The sequence below is a fragment of the Genypterus blacodes genome, unplaced genomic scaffold, assembly GCF_046128005.1.
Source record: "Genypterus blacodes isolate CSIRO-AG114 ecotype Tasmania unplaced genomic scaffold, CSIRO-AGI_Gbla_v1 ptg000247l_1, whole genome shotgun sequence".
NCBI classification, from domain to species: Eukaryota; Metazoa; Chordata; class Actinopteri; order Ophidiiformes; family Ophidiidae; genus Genypterus; species Genypterus blacodes.
The window spans coordinates 187501-207500 of NW_027467043.1; the positions used below are offsets into that span (position 1 = coordinate 187501).

The 20000-nt window shown below is 47.4% G+C and overlaps 3 protein-coding genes across 3 annotated transcripts in view; 1 reads left to right on the forward strand and 2 right to left on the reverse strand.

The window, feature by feature from the left end:
* gosr1 (golgi SNAP receptor complex member 1) overlaps window positions 1-6909 on the forward strand; it is a 13589-nt gene extending 6680 nt beyond the window's left edge. The window contains exons 7-9 of the mRNA XM_076171368.1: window positions 4671-4700; window positions 6124-6206; window positions 6324-6909. Of these exons, the coding sequence (XP_076027483.1) occupies window positions 4671-4700; window positions 6124-6206; window positions 6324-6448 (238 nt within the window). The 3' untranslated portion in view covers window positions 6449-6909. The remainder of the gene's footprint in view (window positions 1-4670; window positions 4701-6123; window positions 6207-6323) is intronic.
* Window positions 6910-8756: 1847 nt separating this feature from the next.
* On the reverse strand, window positions 8757-16084 carry trarg1a (trafficking regulator of GLUT4 (SLC2A4) 1a). The gene is made up of 3 exons (XM_076171354.1): window positions 15665-16084; window positions 10468-10600; window positions 8757-9360 (listed from the first exon to the last, which is right to left on the reverse strand). Exons 1-3 carry the CDS (start codon window positions 16082-16084, stop codon window positions 9350-9352), a joined length of 564 nt encoding a protein of 187 aa, XP_076027469.1. The 3' UTR covers window positions 8757-9349.
* A 1723-nt stretch (window positions 16085-17807) lies between these two features.
* Window positions 17808-20000, reverse strand: part of aipl1 (aryl hydrocarbon receptor interacting protein-like 1) — a 3461-nt gene continuing 1268 nt past the window's right edge. Inside the window, exons 3-6 of the mRNA XM_076171366.1 lie at window positions 19045-19233; window positions 18726-18902; window positions 18500-18641; window positions 17808-18343 (exon numbers count right to left, since the gene is read on the reverse strand). Of these exons, the coding sequence (XP_076027481.1) occupies window positions 18144-18343; window positions 18500-18641; window positions 18726-18902; window positions 19045-19233 (708 nt within the window). The 3' untranslated portion in view covers window positions 17808-18143. The remainder of the gene's footprint in view (window positions 18344-18499; window positions 18642-18725; window positions 18903-19044; window positions 19234-20000) is intronic.

Consider the following 20000-nt stretch of genomic DNA (forward strand, 5'->3'; position numbering starts at 1 on the left):
GGACAGACAAGGAGCTGCCGGTTCCTTTATGCCGCATTCAACGGCTCAGAGTGAAGACGCAGAGTTATGGACTTCTGCCATAAACCTCAGCATCCTGACGCTCGGGGTTTGAGTGCCGCTCTGGCTCGCTCATGGAGGCGAAAATGTTCACTGCTCTGGTTGATGACCTGCAGAGAGAAATATGAGCCCGCCTAGCTTTAGGTCAACTAGTTGTGTGTGTGTGTTAAGTGTGTGTGTGTGTGTGTGTGTGTGTGTGTGTGTGTGTGTGTGTGTGTGTGTGTGTGTGTGTGTGTGTGTGTGTGTGTGTGTGTGTGTGTGTGTGTGTGTGTGTGTGTGTGTGTGTGTGTGGCACCCTGTGTGTGTGTGTGTGTGTGTGGCACCCTGTGTGTGTGTAAATTAGATGTCAGCAGGTCACAAACAGCACAAATAAAGCAGCAGAGATTTGAGTTCAAACTCCACTCCTCGTTCCTGCAAATGCTTCCAAACGAAGGAGGTTTGGGTTTTAAAGTTTAAAGGTGTTATTTAAAGTGTGTTCTTACTCTCCTAGTAGTGGGGACGTATCGATCGGCGTTTAAATATAACAAACACATTACTCAACTCCTCAGCTTTGTCACAGTCATCACTTTGCAGCCTGCTGACTCCAGGATCAGGATCAGGATCAGGATACTCAGAGTATCCTGTGACAGAAGGGTTTGGTTCCACACCTTCCTTACATGAGGCCTTTGTTTTTGTCTGAGAGGTGAGGGGAGGTGAGAGGTTTCAGCTAAAATAAATGTCCAAACTCACTCTGTGTGTCTGTAAGTTGTGTCATTGTGTAGACGTGTGTGTGCTTCTCTTCAGGTCTGCAGGTCTCTGATGGACCCTCATGGAGTCAAAGACCTGCAGACCTGAAGAGAAGAACAAACCTACAGAGGAACAAACACAGAGTTCAGACCTGAAACTTGAGGAAAATGATCTCCTGCAGAATAACCAGAAGACTCTAATAGAACTTTAAATGTACACGTTTGTCTTGTAGTGTGAGCCTGGGTTTAGTTTACATCGATGTAATCAGATTCCAATGTGATCATGGCCTCTATGCGTCCGCTGAATAATGGACTTGCTGCCTTAATTGGCGTGTAATAGAATCATTTAAACACGACCTCACTGCTGAGTTAGTGTAATGTTTTTATTGATCAAGGTTGCAGAAGCAGGTGTTTCTATCCACAAAAGGTTTGGTTCTGACGGAACAGAACACTTGGGTTACGCAGAGGAAGAACGTCTCCTAATCGCGTTTCTGCTCGCTCGCTCGGTTTAAACGATAAAGAAATGAGAACAGGATGCTCTGTTACTCCGACACGCCGCAGCCGAGGAGTGCAACCACTCAAGATCTGCATGATGAGATAATCTCATTAAACCACAACCCATCTTCCAGGGCTTCCCCAGACCAGTGGGGTTGATGGGAGCATCCAGTTACGCTTGATTGATTCTATTAGCGCCATGAAACGGGAAGACAAAAGCGGCTAAAACGCGTTACCGACCAGAGTCCAAACAGTCTAAGTTCTCCTGGAAGACGGCGCTCACACACCCAGTGAAGACAGAGTGCATGTAACGTCATCGGCCTCACGCTGGGGTCGGATCCTGAGGTTTCCGCTGACTTGCGTTTTGTGCTATTTGAAGTTGGGAATTGGGAAAAATGCGTAACGGAAACAAAACTAGACGACTTGACGTGGAAGCTTAAACAATGAGATTTGATTTGTGTTGTGTATCTATAAACACAATAAGCCAACACTCAGGGAATTGATTGATTGAGAGTTGAGAGGCTGAAAGACGTTGTCGGACCTTCAGTCTGACCTCTGGTCTTTAATCAGTTATTGATCATTGATCCCAGCAGAGGCCTTCGTCCGAACGTCTTCTCCTCTCTGGACTGGTCAGTCACAGTCTTCCTGTTCTCTCCGTCTCTTGATGTGTTTTTCCATCTCCGTGTGCCATAAAGGTCGGCGTTCATGAATAAACCAGAGGAAGGGTGGGTCCATTAAGACTCCACGCCGGAGAAGCTCTAATGGTAGCGGTCACACTTATGAGGACTTCCTGTGAAGCCCAGGTGCTTTTTTTCAGACCTTTAACCTCTCCTTCTCAAACCCTTTGGATGTCTCATAGATTTCTATCTCAAAGTTGGAGAACGAACAATGTTGCAGCACTGTGGGCTCAGTCTGACCCTGAGTGCAGTCTAAAGGGTTTGGGTGGACTTCATAGTGTAGCTAACCTCTGTAGTGTAGCTTGGTTACAGCTTAACTACTTTAAAACATGAGCTGTGCTATGATTGGACACACTTAGTACAACCTGATATCTGTACTTCTTCTTCTTCTTGTATTTGTGTGGTTAGTTTCCTGATAGCTGCAGTGTTTCCTAGCAAAGGCATTGTTCAGATTCTGTAAGCTGAGGCGGGAGGAGGATGTGTGTGTGTGTGTGTGAATGGAGAGGGGGGTTATGTGGGCAGGATGAGATGATTCATAGCACTAGCAGAGGCAATTAGCTGGAAGCTAACGAGCAACCTAATGACTGCAGCAAAACACTTTAGAAGTGGGAAAGGGAAGAAACCCACTCAGGGCTGAAACCACAGCGACATCACAAACCTCAGCTGCATTCAGCCGCGGCCTGATAGAGGAGCAACGCATAAGTCTTCCCCCCCATCTCATCCACGCACATCTAAACTCCATTAATCAACCCCCCCCCCCCCCCTCCCCCTCCTCTTTACTCCTCACGTCATGATTTATAAGGAGAGACAGACAGCTATAGGGTCTCTCTCCTCTTTCACTCGTTCTTCTGTCCACCGTCATCGTTCTGCCTCCATCTTTTCACAGCTCTGTCGGTCATGTCCACATCCCTATAATCACATTCTTACTCAGGCTGTTTGCTTCTGTTCAGACAGTAGAAAATAATAGATTTCTCTCCCTGACTACTGCAATGAAAATGAGCCATCTTGCTTATCTGAGGTCACATCAGCCTCTGTGACGACTCAAGGACGGCTCCATTTGTTCCACTATCAGAGGAAATCCAAGGATCCTTCCAGGTCATCAGGAGGACAAAATCCTGACTCGCTCTGATCAATATGTAACCCAGGAAATGGTTTGTCCTGCGAGAAATCATCCCACAGCCACAGAGTCTGATTTGATCCGGAGCCTTTAGCTTTGTTGTTCTGCCTATATTCACTTGATTCACACGTCTCTCTGCCTCTTCAAACGCCTCATTTTGGTTCCTCTGACCCGTGAACCTCTGATGAGGACCACCCAACATCTGCTGAGTGAAAGCTGTTACACACTTGCCTACTTGCCAAAACCTCCTGCAAGCGTTTGTTTCCCCTCATGTTGACACGTTGGTAAGACAAAGAGACGTGAGCCGACCTTTACCTTCATCCATCTGCCTCTGTGGGTTTACAGAGGGATTAAAGATGAGGAGCTGCTCCTTACAGCCCGCTGAACAACGCAAGGAGAAGAAAGAGAATCACTGCTAGAAAAACAGGAGAATTAGTGGACTTCCAGGTTCTTTGCATCGAAGGACAATAACTAGAAAGAAAAACCCGTTGTTATAGTTTCAGTCTCAGTTTTTGCGGCTAAGTCAACAAGTCCTGAACAATCTTTATTGTGCAGGTATTATATGAGATGCTGACTGGCACGATGAGCTCAGTAGAACAGGAGCTATGAGGACCGGGGCTGCAGTAATGTGCAGTTTGACTCTCCTGGCTTTAGCGGTCAAACGGCAGCAGCTGAGCCTGATTTAGCGAGGCTTCAGTCAAACGGGCTGATTTATGTCACCAGGGCTCATAAATCCCCGATAAAGGAAGAACGGAGGCCACGCAAACATTTATGGGCCCTACAGTCATTTGCAGTTTGTAGGGTGAGTAAATATCTCTGCTGTGTAAAAGAGATGAACTGAGTCTGCTCAGCACCCGGAGCAGATCCAGGTCCTCATCCTCATCCAGTCGAGAGGTTATGTGTGTGTATGAATGTGTGTGTGTAGAGTGTGATGGCAGCACAGGACGGACATGCGTCTGTCTGTGTGTTCAAACGGCCTTAAAAAGCGTTTGTTATGATGATAAACAGTCCTGAGGCCAAACTCCCTGTGTGTGTGTTTGTGTGTGTCTGTCTGTCTGTCTGTCTGTCTGTCTGTCTGTCTCCCTCTCTCTCTCTCTCTCTCTCTGGGGCTCAGGCTGCCTCTAGGTGAGAGCGATCCAGAGGGTTTGTTTCATCAGTTTTTCCTGTCATTAACGGTGTGTGTGTGTGTGTGTGTGTGTGTGTCAGTGCAGGCTGGTGCCTAAACGAGGCCAAAGCCCACAAAGTGGTTCTCAGGTGCAGTGTAGAGTTTCCAGAGTGTGTTTGTACTGAGCGAGGAAACACAGTGGGTTTTAGTTCTTGCAGTTCAGATGCAGTGTGAGCTTCCACTGTACTGCCTCTCTTTGTTGGTTGTGCGCTGACGTGGAGAGAGAAACAGGAAATGAAGGTAAAGCTAAACTCTGCTCAGTGCCTCCAGGTGAAGAGATCAGAGTTCTGCTCTCTTTAGCTCTGGATTGATCTCTGCCAATCCAACACTGATCCAGATGGATGAACGTCCCCAGGTCAGGTTTATTACTCTGCCTCATGTCAACAACTAACCTGTCTCTCTCTCTCTCTCTCTCTCCCCCCCCTTGTCTGCAGCTCTGATCGACTGATGGACGACACAATCAGGTGAGACCTTCTGAATGTGTCTTCATGTACATTCATCTATGAAAACACAGCAAGGTTCCCTCAGTTAGAACTAGAAATCTTCTCGTACAGAACATCAAAGTTCAGTCAGCACAGTGTTTGGCCTGATGGAGGAGAACCTGATCCACTACAGACTAGAACCACCCTGCAGACCTCACCTGCAGGCAGCGCCATGCATCACACACACACACACACACACACACACACACACACACACACACACACACACACACACACACACACACACACACACACACACACACACACACACATACTACATGTAAACAACATCTCATTTGTCTTGTTTTGACGTGCCTCCTGTGGGTCCAGGGGCCAGGAGGAGTTTCTCCCCCGGCTCTCCCTGCTCTCCCTGCTCTCCCTGCTCTCCCTGCTCACTGTCACCATGCTTATGCTGCACAAACACTTTTACCAATCAACTCTGTGCTGAACTGCACTCGATCATTAAAGTTATACGCTGAGTCGACACCTGAACTCTACTTTGTAATCAATGGATCTAACTTTTTGTTGAGTAATTGTCTGTTTGAGGTCAGATTTTAAGGTCAGAAGGAATAATCAGCGCTTTTCCACCGTCTGCGTTGTTCTTGTTCTATTGTGGTCGCTCTGTCAGTCAGCATCTCATATAATACACACGCCAGGTAACTGATATGTCGTCCAGGAGTACGACGACTCGTATAAAATGTCTGAACGCTTCATTTTAGACGTCTTTGGTCCAATGTAGCAAACAGTTGTGGGTAGAAGTTGTGTGAGCGTCTGAGGAGGTGAAGGACTCTCAGGTGAAACCCATCGATCACCACGGTAACAGATGCTGCAAGAAGAGGGAACACGGGGTGAAGGTTTTCCTGCCAAATGCCCGGCTGCACTTTCACGCCCTTAAAGATGCTGAGGCCCAGGAGAGTCCAGTGTCAGAGCAACTCTATACCTCCCCCCCCCTACACACACACACACACACACACACACACACACACACACACACACACACACACACACACACACACACACACACTCACAGGAGGATGTGATGGGACCAGCTTGTGTCTCACCCCACTGTGGCTGGGTTTGTGGCTCGCTGCCTCTCTGTGTTCCCTTCTCTGTGTTTGTTTGCATCTGTAGTTTGTTTGCTTTGGACCAAAACCTTCCAGTTCTGCATTTAATGTTTGTGACCTAAACGGTCTTCATCACAGTTAAACTCCACATTTTCATTCCCCATTCCCCTGCTTTTGCGCATTTGCACGTTTTCCAGACGTCTTCAGGTCAAATCCACCTTCATCTTCACAGCAAACAGGAGAGGAAGAGTCAAACATGTGCAGAGTCAGGTTGAGCTCCACCTGGGGAAACGTTTAAGCCCCGCATTTTAACCCAAATCTTCCTCTCGCTTTCTCTGTAGTATTGCCATGGCGACCAAGGAGAACATGACCTCCCAGAGAGGCGTGCTGAAGTCCATACAGAGCCGGGTCAACACGCTGGCCAGTATCCTTCAGGGGTGGAAGTGTTAAAGTGAAGTCTTTAACGATGACTCAGGGATTCTGTTGTTGTTCTGTTGTTCTGTTGGATCCGTAGACCTTCCTTGACTCTCTCCTCTCTCAGATCGTTTCCCAGCCATCAACAATCTCATCCAGAGAGTCAACCTGAGGAAGAGGCGGGACTCTCTCATCCTGGGCGGAGTCATCGGCGTCTGCACCATCCTGCTGCTGCTCTACGCATTCCACTGAGAGAGGGGGCGGGGCCAAATCTTTTGAACAGGGGCCGCAACATTCTGCCCCTGGTAGCGCCGGGGGGCCTCCAGGAGACTGAGCTCAGTGATGGGAGGACCCCACAGGCCGGCGGGCAGAAAGACATTCAGGCAGACCACGGCTTCTAGGGCGGGAACAGTTTCAGCCGACGCCAAACGGTGAACGTGTATGTAGCAGAGAGAGAGAGAGAGAGAGAGAGAGAGAGAGAGACATGGAGGGGCCGGAGGTTCTGCGAACAAGGACACAGAGACCAAAAGTATAAATGAACTTAAATTTTAAAGAAGGATCCCGACGTCGTGAAGAGACGGTGATTCATCTTCTTTATTGTTTTGATTCACAGGTGGAAAGATTTAGTTTAAACAATCTTTTAAAGTGAAGTGGAGGGATGGATCATTCATCATGGGCTGTAAAGTGTGTATTAATAAATTATTCATATTGATTATGTACAAAATGTGTGTCACGCTGTGAGATACTCCGGACTTTGAACTTTTTATTTTTCAAGAAACACGATTTGGACCCACAGCAACCGAGTGTGTGTGTGTGTGTGTGTGCCTCAGGAAGCGGACTGGGTGAAGACACGCGTGTGCTCCATAACGTGAAGTAGCTGAGAACGTTATGGAGGTGCACACACACTTGTTTACATCTCATTATTAGTTGTAAGTTCAACTCCAAAACCCTAATAATGTGAATATATATAAAGAGTATTTGTTGCGTTTCTTCGCTCTCTGCATGTAGGTGATGTGTGTGTGAGTGTGTGTGTGTGTGTGTGTGTGGTGAGAAAGACAGACAGCCAATCAGGAGCCAAGCTGACTGAAGAGGCCCGAGGTCCCAAACTGAACCGTGTCATCCTCCACTCACCTCCAGGTGGCGCTGCATCACGCACAAGTGATTCTATGCGTCTCAGTCTGCAGTCACGTAGAGAAACAAAGTCAAACACGACTCAGCAGGAAGCGTTGGACCATGCGAGGTAACATTTATTCCAGTCATGCAGAAATGAAAACCTGTGCCATACAGAGTGAGAACATACAAATCCATGTGACGAGGGCGGGAAACGAAGCTTTGTTCTGTTTTAATGACGGCATTCAAACTCATTCAGGCCCTTTGCTGCAGTAACCATGGCGATAATCCAGCGTTTGGTGATCATGTCTGCCGTATCTTTGGATTTTGCTGCTTTCAGATTTACAAAAAACAAACAAATTGAGCTAGAAAAGTAAAACTGTAAACGTGGAAATGAACAGACAAGTGCTTAAAGCCAAAGCCGGCGATCGATCGTCTCACTGACGAGCCAATTAGAACGTTCCAATGTTTGTCAAATCATTTTTGTCATCGGACGTCAATTATATTTGAGACCCAAACGAATCAGCTGGAATATTGGATCGCTATTGACGTTTGACGTAAAACGTAATTCCCCATTCAAAGCTGTACAGTCACACCGACATGTTTGGAATGTAAAGAAAACGGCTTTAAATTCAAACTGACAGCAACATGGAGATCTTTGCTTCGTCGTTACAAAGGATGGCAGCCGTGTGTGAGGCCGTCTGCATGCGTACATACTGCATACATACACACACACATACATACATATACATATATATTTATATATATATAGATCTATAGTCCCATATAAATACATTGCATACCAATACAAGGAGTGGAAAAACATTCAGTGGAACGAAGGCGTTTAACAGTCAAAGTATTTCAGGCAGAAGAGTTTGGTGTCGTGGGAAGAAAGAGGACGATTTGTGCTCCCAAAACTATTTACTAAAGCTACTGACCCACCGCAGACTAACCACCCAGAGCAACAACAACAGCGCCACCTGCAGCGGTGGCACGTGGTGCAGGAACATGTAGGTCAGACATCCGGGTCGCGCTTCTGTAGGCACCGTGAACGTCGCACATCCAAACATCTGAACGCGGTCGCTGACATCGTAACACATTAAGTACAATCTGGAAAATTGCTTTAGTAAATACTTTGGGCGTGGGTGGGGTGGGGGGGTGAAACTGTGCTTGCTTCCTCTTTGTCCCTCACAGCAAAGTATCGGGATGTAAGTAATGTTTGGGGCAAAGTGGAGCAGTGGCGCGTCTAATGGAGTCCAGTGATTAACAACGAAGAGGGAGGAATGTAAAGATGGCTGGAGGAGCCGGCGTGTGCGTGGCCGGCAAAATAAGGCGTGGCTCCCCAAATCTGGGACGGGTCAGGGTTCCGTTTTCCGACGCTCGGTTTGCTACATTCAGGCATGCATTGGTCTCCAGTTTGTTTCGTTTTTTTTTTAAATCCCCCAGAAAACATCATGGTAAACAAAACAACGTTGTCCCCTGCCCGCTCTCACAAAGCCCAGAATCTCCAAGCAGCTGTTACCAAACCCAGCACCACTTGGCATACAAATGTGTTAGAAAATGGTTTCTACATGGATCCATAATGCTGTTATCTCAAATCTATACTCATAGCTGTATATGTTCAATGCAGGAGGAGGGTTCAGTGAAGAATACATGAGGATTATACGCAGCTGTTCCAGGTCCAAAGTCCAAACTCTGAGTCCGTTTCCTCAACGTAGAAAAGCTCCATCGCTCCGTCTCTCCGCCTCCATTGTGGCGTCTTAGTCCGATACACGTCCGTGTCCCGCGTACAACTCTGTCTTTTCTCCTTCCTGAACAGTCTTGGGGGTTTCCTTTAGTTAGGTAAAGCGAATGTTACTGTATTCTAATGCATGCAGCTCTGGAGGTTCTGTTGCGTTCGTATTCTTTATAGTTTCTTTGCGTTCTGGCGTGAGTACAGGTAAGGGTTAAGGGATTCTCTTATTTTTTTTGGAATGGACTTTTCTCTTTTGCATCCGTGGTTTGGCGCTGGCGGCTCTCTCTCTTGTCCCGCGGCGTCCCGGGTCACTTTCTCACTGTAACACACAGAGGTCACAGGTCATCAGAGTCATCATCACATTCATGCTTCCGGGCTCAAACTCACGTCCCTCAGCTGTCAGCTCGCGTTAACGTGTGACCTTCTGACCTGTAAAGCCGGGAATCTGTTGTTCTACTGAGCGCATTCTGGCAGTCAGCATCTCATATAATACATAGCAAATTTGGACGTAAATGGAATAAAAATCACAAAGTTTTCTAAGGTGGAGATGGAAAACATATAAGTTATTAGCTTCTGACTGAAGGAACCTGGGGCATGAACAGAGACATGTCCTGCAGCTAAGCAGTGTGTACGTTTACAGGTGAGTTCAATCTACACTCTGTTTACGTCAAAGACTCTTTGGCTTCACAGACTAGAAGGTTTGGCTCGGCTGAGATGAACCTTCAGACTCTCTGCTGTCTGTGCTGCAGTCAGCCCACGACAGCCACTGCAGTGCTAAATCAATCCACACACACACACACACACACACACACACACAGAGAGCTCTGAAATGTGCTGAGTCGGGACATAAAAGAACACAGATCCCGTGCTCGTGGTGTCGTATATCACACTGTAATGGTAATGCAGTATTCTTCATCGTTGAACACTTGTTGTTAAAGAGTGTGTGTGTGTGTGTGTGTGGGCATGGATGTCGCAATCTCCCTCTGATATGAAAAGAAGAGGATGGTGTCCCTGTGCTCTTATGTTCTCTGTGTTAAATGAACATTAATGGAACACGTAGGGGTCACCAACAGTAAATCTGCATCATGATGACTGAAGCTCCTTTACAAAGCTTCACACACATCAACACACAGTTTTCAGGATTGCGTGTCTCTAACAGGTACAAAACCCTCACAGATGAACCAATCAGATTTGTTCCGTATCTTCAGCCGTATCCTTTATCTATAACTTCCACAGTGACCCATGGATGAAGGACGGAATGTGGCGTCTCCCTGCTTCATGAGCTCATCTAATGAAACATGTCTGTGTCTCATGAATCGCTGCCATGACGATGACAGCAAAGCGTCTCCACACCAGCGTCCACGTCACTCAAAGCACTCATACTGCATTTCTTCTATGTGTGTGTGTGTGGTGAAGTGTCCCTTACCTGTCACAGAGACGGAGACGTAGACGATGATGATGACGATGCCCAGGATGATGGAGGCGATGCTGAGCAGACGAGCCAGACGACCCAGCCTCTGGGCGCCGTCCATGTCCCCCGACTGCAGGCTGTTTCTGGACTGTAGAGACAAACAGAGCAGAGACATGAATGACCTCTGACCTCCAAAAGGGTTTAAGTAGTAGTTTCAAGTAAGTAAGTAAATCTTTATTGGGAGCTTTAACACGAGCGACACAGATGCTTCAGTAACGAGGGCGAGCTGCCGGTCGCCGTGCGGTCCCTGCAGAGGAATGTGTGTGTGACACGGCGTCTCAGGTCAGCAGTTTGGGAGCGATGAAGGATTGAGGAGGTGCAGCGTGAAGCGCCCGTACATCACCTGAACACTGAACCTGAACCACTTAATGTCTGCTGCACATCTGCACAGAGGAGGGTGTGTGTACGTGTGCGTGTGCGCTTTAATTTAAACAGAGAAAAACCCTCATTCAGAAAACAAACACCATCCTCACTTTTCGTGCAAATCAATAGAAAGTTAATCAGCTAAGTCAGGGGGGTCACACACACACACACACACACACACTCACACTCACACTCACACTCACATCTTTGAAATGAATCACAGATAGATCCTTTGTCTTAATCTTGCCGTGTGGAGGCGTCTGGCATTGATTGAAGTTGCTGACTCAGCGTTTCTCTGTGATTCCAGATCGATTCCCTCCACAGCTTCACACTGCAGCGTGACTGAGGGGAGAACGTTCGCTTTCACCAACGGGAGCTCACGCAGATTCGACGGTATAAAATATGTACGATGTTTTGACAAAGTATTTAAATATTTGCCTGCCAAACCTGCGATTCCTCATCAATAAGGATCAGTCAGTCAGTCATTGGTCTGTCATGATTATTCAGGGGATTATTTGATAAATACATGTTTAAACCTTCACTGTATTGTTAAACACACCAAACTAAGATCTCAGTGTTTGATTTTATTTGTTAAATGTAAAAAAAAAAAATCAATTAATTATAGTCCATTTTTATGATCAATCAGTGCTGTTGATCCTTCATAATCAGTCAGAGGAGCTCTGACTGAGGTCTTTTACAGGAACAGGATTCTTTCTCCTTCGCATCAGGTTTCATCAAAATCTTTGGTTAGGAACTTTTGCAGTAATTCTCCTCTTCACCTCTTCAAGTTCTCCCTTACGTTCACGCACACTCCTCTTCACCAAACCACTGCTGTTTGGTGAAGAGGAGTGTGAGAGAATTCTTCCTCTGTAAGCAGCAGTTATAGTTTGGACATTATTGACACATTATTCCACAGGTGAGGTACAATAAGACAAAATAACGTCTTGTGTGTGTGTAAGAATGTACACAGTGCACATTTCTGTCTTTTCTGACGACACACACACACACACACACACACAGAGTAAGGGACTTTGCTCCAACCAGGAGAAATCAATCACAGTAATAAACATTAGTTTGTGAAAAGTGGCACATAAATTATGGACATCAAAGCATTAACAGTAATTTTATGTAAAGAAATCAAGTTTTGGGTGTTTTATGCCAGTTTGTGTTCCTCTCCCTCCCTCTCTCACACACACACACACACACACACACTTGAGCGGGGGGTCAGTGAGTGCATTCATTCTCTCTTGTCATTAATAATGGAGAGCAGCAGCCTGACAGACGAACACGTGTGTGAGATTTACCATCACATGTTCTAGAGCACCACCACACGCTTCACTTTGTCCGTTCTGGTTCTTTTTTTGCTCTGAGCCCTCTGGTTAAGCGTAGCCAGCGGCGTGGCGCTCACAGACTCACAGGGCTTTTTAAACTCAATCTTGTTACGAAACAAACCTGCATTAACGATGCAAGCCACTTAGCCTCAGCTGATCAAATCTGTGTGCTGCAGCTCCACACACGCCTTCCTGCTGCTGCCTCATCAATTTGAATTATGTTCATGCAGTAACACTTCAAATGAGCCAACGGTGCCATGAAGCGTGTGTGTGTGTGTGTGTGTGTGTGTGTGTGTGTAGATTCACAGAGCAGCAGAATAACCATGGCTGCATGTTTCAAAGCGACTCTCTGTTCTTTAGTAACCACCTAACAACCATCACACTTGCTTTGGTTCATGCAGTGTGTAGGTTTCAACTGTGCGTTTACGTCTCAGACAGTAACTCAGGCTAAGTTACACAATACTGAGTTCTGCTTCATACTTCTAGAAACATTGTAGGTTGACATAAACAAACTATTTCCCATCAGAGTCCTTTTGTTCTCCAGGACAAACACACTGGAGCAGAAGCAGCTAGCCTCACATTATTCAGCACAGGTGAAGGTAAACAGGAGAAACCAGTCTGAGCCAATCAGGAGGAGGCCTGGGCCGATCACAGCCCAGAACCAGGAGTGTGTTTGCTCTACAATCAGGGAGTCAACAGAGCAGGAAACAAACAAAAGGGGGGAAAGTTCTTTGTTTAGAACAGATTTCAAAGCATGGACTGAGGCTGAAACGTGAGACAAACCTGGAAACGCATCACTGCAAACCAAACTGAGTCCAAACTCACTGAGCCTTAATCAGCGGTAAGCATGTTATCAGCCTCAGCCAATCACAGCAGACACGCTAATGAGGTCATGAATATTTAAGTGTGAGATTTTACTCATCGACTGAAATTGATCAATCAAAGCAAAACCCGATCAACACGCTGTTTGCGTTGCTCTCTGTTTCCTGTTCTGAAGAGCTTGTTCTAACAGTCAGCATCTCATATAATACATGTTTATCAGGGGAGCTGCAGTAATAAATCTGGAACTATTAAATGTGTGAATGTGACATCATGAAATGTAACAAATGGCAAACTTAGCCTTGTTTTGATGTTTGGTAGCTAAGAAACGAGCCGCAGCACACGGATGCTAACTGTGAGGCGACTCCATGTCCTGTAGCGTGTCGTTAATCTGTGCGGCCGTCGTGTTTCCCCTCAGACGTTTTGTGTGTTGTTGTGCGTCCAGCAGCGGGACCACAGAGAAGCTTCCAGCTGGCTGCAGGCGGCTGCAGACCGGTGACAGATGCTCTGCCAGTGAGTGTGTGTGTGTGTGTGTGGCCAAGACGTGCAGTCAATTATGGGGATTGGAGGAGGGGGGGGGGGGGGAGGGGGGTGGCGAGCCTGGACGGCCTAACTGCAGCAGCATGAACGCACACTCAGCAGATTTGCTTTTGAAATATGGACGACAAAAGCTGCCACTGGATAGATGTGTGTGTGTGTGTGTGTGTGAGTGTGTGTGTGCGTGTGTGAGTGTGTGTGTGTGGTGTGAGTGTGTGTGTTGTCATTAACAATCTAATTCTGCAGACACAGTGAAACCTCTGACCAGAGACCCGTTGAGTCTTTTTCACTCATGTATATAAGCAGTGATCGTCATAGAAACAGAGGTGATTGCGTCACAATCACGACTTCCCAGCTTCATCAGGTCGACTTTTTAAAAATACACCAGAGTTTCACATCAAACTACAATAGAAACACGATACTGTGACGTGATCATGTTCCTCTCTCTGTCTCACTCTCTTTCTGTCTCTCTACCTCTCTCTCTCTCCTTGCTCTTTACCTCTCCCTCTCTCTCTCTGTCTCCCTCTCTCTCTCTCTCTCTCTCTCCCTCTCTCTCTCTCTCTCCCTTTCTCCCTCTCTCTCTCTCCCTCTCTCCTCTCTCTGTCTCTGTCTCTGTCTCTGTCTCTCTCTCTCTCTCCCTTTCTCCCTCCCTCTCTCCCTCTGTCCTCTCTCTGTCTCTCTCTCTCTCTCTCTCTCTCTCTCTCTCTCTCTCTCTCTTCTCTCTTTCGTCTGCCCTTGTAGGAGAGATGTTTGATCTTCTCTGCTGGGCTCGTATCTCGTTTCCTTTTCCATACCCTCAGGACAGAGAGAGGAAGTTGATCGCTGCTAACTGAAGCTAAATCCACTTCTCGCCTTCTATTGAGTTAATGGACAGATCCACTTTCTCCATCCTTCACTCGTTCCATCCTTTACTCTCCTCTCTACACTGAGCTCTGTCAGATGCTCTGTGTCTCCTCCCCTCTCTCACCCCCCTTTCTCTCTCGCTTCCCCTCTCTCTCTCCTTCTCTCCTTCTCTCCCCCTCTTTCTCTCCTTCTCTCTCTCTCTCACCCTCTCGCTGCCCTGGCCCTTGGGTGAAGGTTTCAGGTTGGAGTCCCACATGTCTGAGTCCAGTTGTGTCTTTGGTGATTAGTTTGGGTGGGAAGTCAAACGTGTGCCTCCAGTCTAAATCTTCATATTGATGAAGATGAATGAATCTTAGTGTCACTTTGGATCAACAGATTGAAATCCTTCACCCAGGAACATAACCATGCTGTTTGCTTTGCTCGTTTGTTTCTTTGTAAACTGAAAACCTTTTGTATTTATGCCTCTGATGGATTCTGATCAGTGTTTCTTTCTGTTTTTGTGCAAATCATTAATGGAGTAAATACAGGAAGAGTGATTCATAATGAATATAATGGGAATAATATAAATGTGAGCTGCACTCTGTCACATTTCACAGACGTGAGGAAGCTAAAGGCCGTTTAGTGATTGATGACATGTTGGCTCTAAATGCAGCTGAACGTTCACTTTGATTCATTCTGTTTGAGTTAAAGCTTCTTTGGTTTTTACTCTGGCTTTCATTTTAAAGTAACTGAATTTTATTATGCAATAAGTAATTTATTAATCATTTAATCTCTTTTGTTTTTGTCAAACATAAAAGCAGATAAATTTGTAATCAAACAAATGAACAACTGGAAGAAACAACAACAATATTATTATGATTATTATTATTAAGCATTAAAGCTTCATTCATGGAAAGATCAAATGAATAAAGATTCCTGCTGTTAATAATAATTTATATTCTGCTGAAGGATTTTAAATGTGATGAATTTATTGATTGAAGAAAAGAAGCTTTACACTCATTCTGTTACCAAGACACACGCACACACACACACACACGCACACACACACACGTACACGCTAACAGGCGCGCACACGTATGCTCACATACACATGCACGCACACACGCGCACGCACGCATGCTCACTAACACACGCTCACTCACACAACACACGCTTTTTCACACGCACGCAGGCACGCACGCACGCACGCACGCACACACACACACACACACACACACACACACACACACACACACACACACACACACACACACACTTACCATAATGGAGAAGACCAGTGCGACGATGCTGACGGGCCACACGGGGCAGAAGCAGGACAGGATGACCAGGATGAGGTAATCCTTGGGTTTGGGGGTCTCGTGCACGGCGGCGTTCCCGGTGGAGGATCGGCTCAGACTGACCCGGGACGGGGAGAGGTGGCCGGCGGCGGCCAGCTGGCCTGCAGACCCGGACCTCAGAGGGAGGCTGTGGCCGTTCTGGTCCGCCTCTAGGCCCTTGTCGGTGCCCATGTTGACCGTGAAAGAAGTGGACATCTTCAGCCCCCCGGGCCCCCCAGGACCCCCGGGGGCCCCGGGCTCGGTGGTCACCGCCAGGAGTTTCTCGGTCTCCTGAGGCTGCGCGCCTCCTCCGCCCTCCCCCAGAGCGGACTTCTCAAACTCTGCGTCCGTGTTGATGGCCATGATGGAGTCTCACTCAAGCTCTTGGGACAAAATGAAAGGTTCTCGTTGGTTCAGATCAGCACGCGCTGAGGGTCCATCATCATCATCATCAGGCTCAAACAGTTCTTCCTCCTTTTCTCTGTAACTTTGATTTAATCAGCCGGAAATCAGATTAATGGAAACGCGATGTTGGTTTGAGAGCTCAGACGTCAAAGATCAAAAAGAGAAACAGCCGCGAGCTTCCTGTGTACACGCTCATCCTCATCCTCATCTTCCTCCTCGATCACTCTCCTTCATCCCCAAAGGCGCTCAGATCACACACCCGCAGGCGGCTCAGAGCTCCATGTCACCGGGCTGAGGTGCTCTGCTGCTCACAGCGCAGGATGAAGATGAAGATGTAGACACTTTCTCCTCCTCCTTCTGTGGTCTGATGCGCCTCAGGCTTTTTCACAACGATGCTGCAACACGCACACATGCACGCGCACACACGCACACACGATTTAACTTGGGACCTGTGTCAAGTCAGCCAGACTGACACAGATCGCTTCCTGTAATGACCTACAAAATAAAAGCACAACTAACGCCAGCGAACCTTGCAGGGATCAATATGATTGATATTTGATCCTGGATGAGATTGTGTGTGTATGTGTGTGTGTGCGTGCGCTTGCAAGAGGAGGCGCGCGCTTTCCTCAGCAGGCGGAATGGCCCCGTGTTGCGCAACAGTTCATGTTTATGCAGATTATTTTGAAGGTGTAATTTCCGGTGTGAGTTTGTTTTCTCACTGCTAACTTGATGCAGCTGAAGTTGCAGCAGGGTAGCGCGGTGCGGAGTCCCCCCCCCCCCCCCCCCCCCGCCCTCACAACATCAGCCCCAGTGGTTTCTGGGAGGCAGCCAGCGGTGGATTGTGCTGCTATGCAGACTTTGCTGTGGCCCCTTGTTGCTGTTGTTGTTGTTGTCGGCGGCGACTCGTCCCACAGGTCCCGAGGCGAAACAAGCAGCACTAATGTTGGAGTCAGGCAGCCTGAGCTCAGGGGTCAGGGGTCAGAGTCTGTTTGGTCACAGGGTCATACTAGCTGACAGGTGATTGGTCTGCCCCTCTGCTAGGCCCCGCCCACTACTACTGTTTCCTTTCCAGCTGTGAACCTTTGTTATTGTTTTTGATTCAGCAGAAGAATTAAACTTCAGTGCTTCTATATTTTTATTTATGACATTTAGGTGAAGTGTGGACCTGCAGGTTAGTGTGGGTGGCCCAACACGTGGCTCCGGCTCCAGACGCTGCTCGCCTGCTGTAGGAAGCCCTGAGGGTTGAATCCGGCAGATGTGATCTTTGATCGGCTCGTATTGATTTTCTTCTTCATCATATCGGAGCATTAGCATCACAGCTGGGGTTCCTCAGTGTGATGATGTCATCAATCTAATGTTGTTTACTGTACCAACGTCAAAGTGTTTCAGACGTTTCCTGAAACCAGGAGCTCTCATGTTTCAGGCCTCAGTCTGCACCAAGCTTCAGTGCAGTTTGTGTTTCTACTCCTAACACATGTGATCTGTGTGAGCTCAAACACAAACTGCTGCTCTGCTCCCAGCTCAATCACAGAGAAATCAAATGAAGTCACAGCTTTTATTTGTTGATGTAAACGTTGATGTTTGAGCTGCAGAGAGAACGACAGAGAATTAATCCTGTTTTTTTATTTATTATTCATCTTTAAAAAACATTTGCATTCACTTTCTATTCTGTTTTTGTTTTCCTTGTCTTAAAGCGCTCACACACTCTTACTAACTAAGTAACTCTGCTCAGTTAAGTTAAAGCTGAGGTGGACCAAGTTGAACTTACATTTTGTCTAAACAACAGAAAATACTGAAATAAAGCTGAATGTTTTCTGGCAGGTTGATGAAGATGAAGATGTGAAGCTGCTGCAGCGGTTCTGAGGAGCCGTGTGGATCTGTGGGATATGTGTGCTTGGAGCTCCACCTTGTGGAAGAACAGAGTGCATGAAGGAGAGAGGAAGTGACTGAACATGACAGAACGCTCAGCCGTCTGAAACTCTGAAGCTCGGTCCAGCGTCAGAACACAACAGGTGGGTCAGAACATTCCTTTGTACTTCTCTTTGTCCTCCTGGTTCTTCTCTTCCATGCGCATGCTCAGCACAGCCAGATCCTTCTTCACTGTCTTCTTCATGCCCGGGTTCAGATCCAGCACCCTGCTGAAGTCCTGCCGGGCCTCAGCCTCGTTCCAAACCTCCATGTGAGCCTTCCCCCGCATGTAAAAGGCCTTCGCCGCGCCTGAGGCAACACACACACACACACACACACACACACACACACACACACACACACACACACACACACACACACACACACACACACACACAGTGAGAACACACTGTGTGATGATGATGATGATGATGAGGGTCACAGGGGTCAGGGATGGTGCCTAACCTGGGTGTTGGTTGATGATGTCGCTGGTGTGCTCGATGACCTCATAGAACTCCTCCATGCGCAGCAGACACTGGCAGTAGTTGAGCGTTAAGGTGTTTGCCATCTTCTCCAGCCGCAGCCAGGGAGCCTCCCACGCTTTCTCCTGAGATGCAACGCAAAATCATACATCCACCTGGCAGACACGCCTCATGTATGTACACACAGTACGGGTAAAGCTGAGAGTCACCTTGCTCTGGACGTTCTTGATGCAGATGATGGCCTCCTTGTACTTCTCCGTGGCCTCTAGGTGGCGTCCCTGCTTGTAGAGTTTGTTCCCCTGGCCGTGCAGCAGAGGCACCGCCTTCAGCCTCTCTGCGTCGCTCAGAGCCCAGGATTCTCTGTTGTACTCGTTGGCCTGCCGCACCTGTCACACGCGCACACACACACACGCACACACACACATACACACACACACACACACACAAATAGAGTTTCTAGCAACATTTGGATTGCACGGCGGTGATGGTGCGGCTCACGTGGTTCTTCCTGTCCCTCCCCCTCCTCACCATCAGCAGCTCCATGATGAAGAAGAGCGGCTTTGGCTCCTTCATCAGCTCGTCCAGGTCGTCGTAGCCGAGGCTGTTGTAGGCAAACATGTTGGCCATGCCGCAGGTGTGGATGTGCCAGTCCACCGGGTCTTTGCCCTCAGCGATGCGTCTCATACTCTTAGCCACCAGCGGGTAGATGCCAGTGTGCTGCGGCACAAACACACCAGGATCCACATCACACACACATCTGTCTACATATGACCTCTATGACCGCGTCACCTCTTACAGCCTCCATCAGTAACCTGATGAAACATCTCTCTCTTTATTATTATGGTGATATCAAAGATCATTTCTTTACTTAACTTAAGTTGATTTACACACACACACACACACACACACACACACACACACACACACACACACACACTTTTTTGAGTCCTCTCACTGAATTCCCAGTCTGCCCTCTGCTGGACACAGACGTTGCTGCACAGCATGTCCAGTACTATTCTGCTGTGTGTGTGTGTGCGTGCGTGTGTGCGTGTGTGCGTGTGTGTGCGTGTGTGTGTGCGTGCGTGTGTGCGTGTATGTGTGTGTGTCTAGCTCTCCTTTTGTGTGAAGGATAAAAGCTTTAATCCCAGTAAAGTTTAATCTGAGAGCTGCTGGTTGTGCAGGAGTCAGATTAGTTCAAGTGAAGCTTGTTTGTTCTCAGCTTCATCTTCTTCTTTGTTGAAGAACCAGTCACCTTCTGGTGCTGATCTGACTTTAGTGGTGGACTCAGGACTTAGTTAGATGATCGTTACCACAGGAACTGACATCATCTTCCAAAGTAAAACAACAATCTGAATGAAACGATTGATCATCAGAAGGTGTCAGGAGGAATTTGGCTGTTAAAACAATTACAGCTCTTTATTATTGATTACAGACGTTTGCTCTGTGTGAACTCGTCCCCATGTGAGGTTTGTAAGGTGACGGTG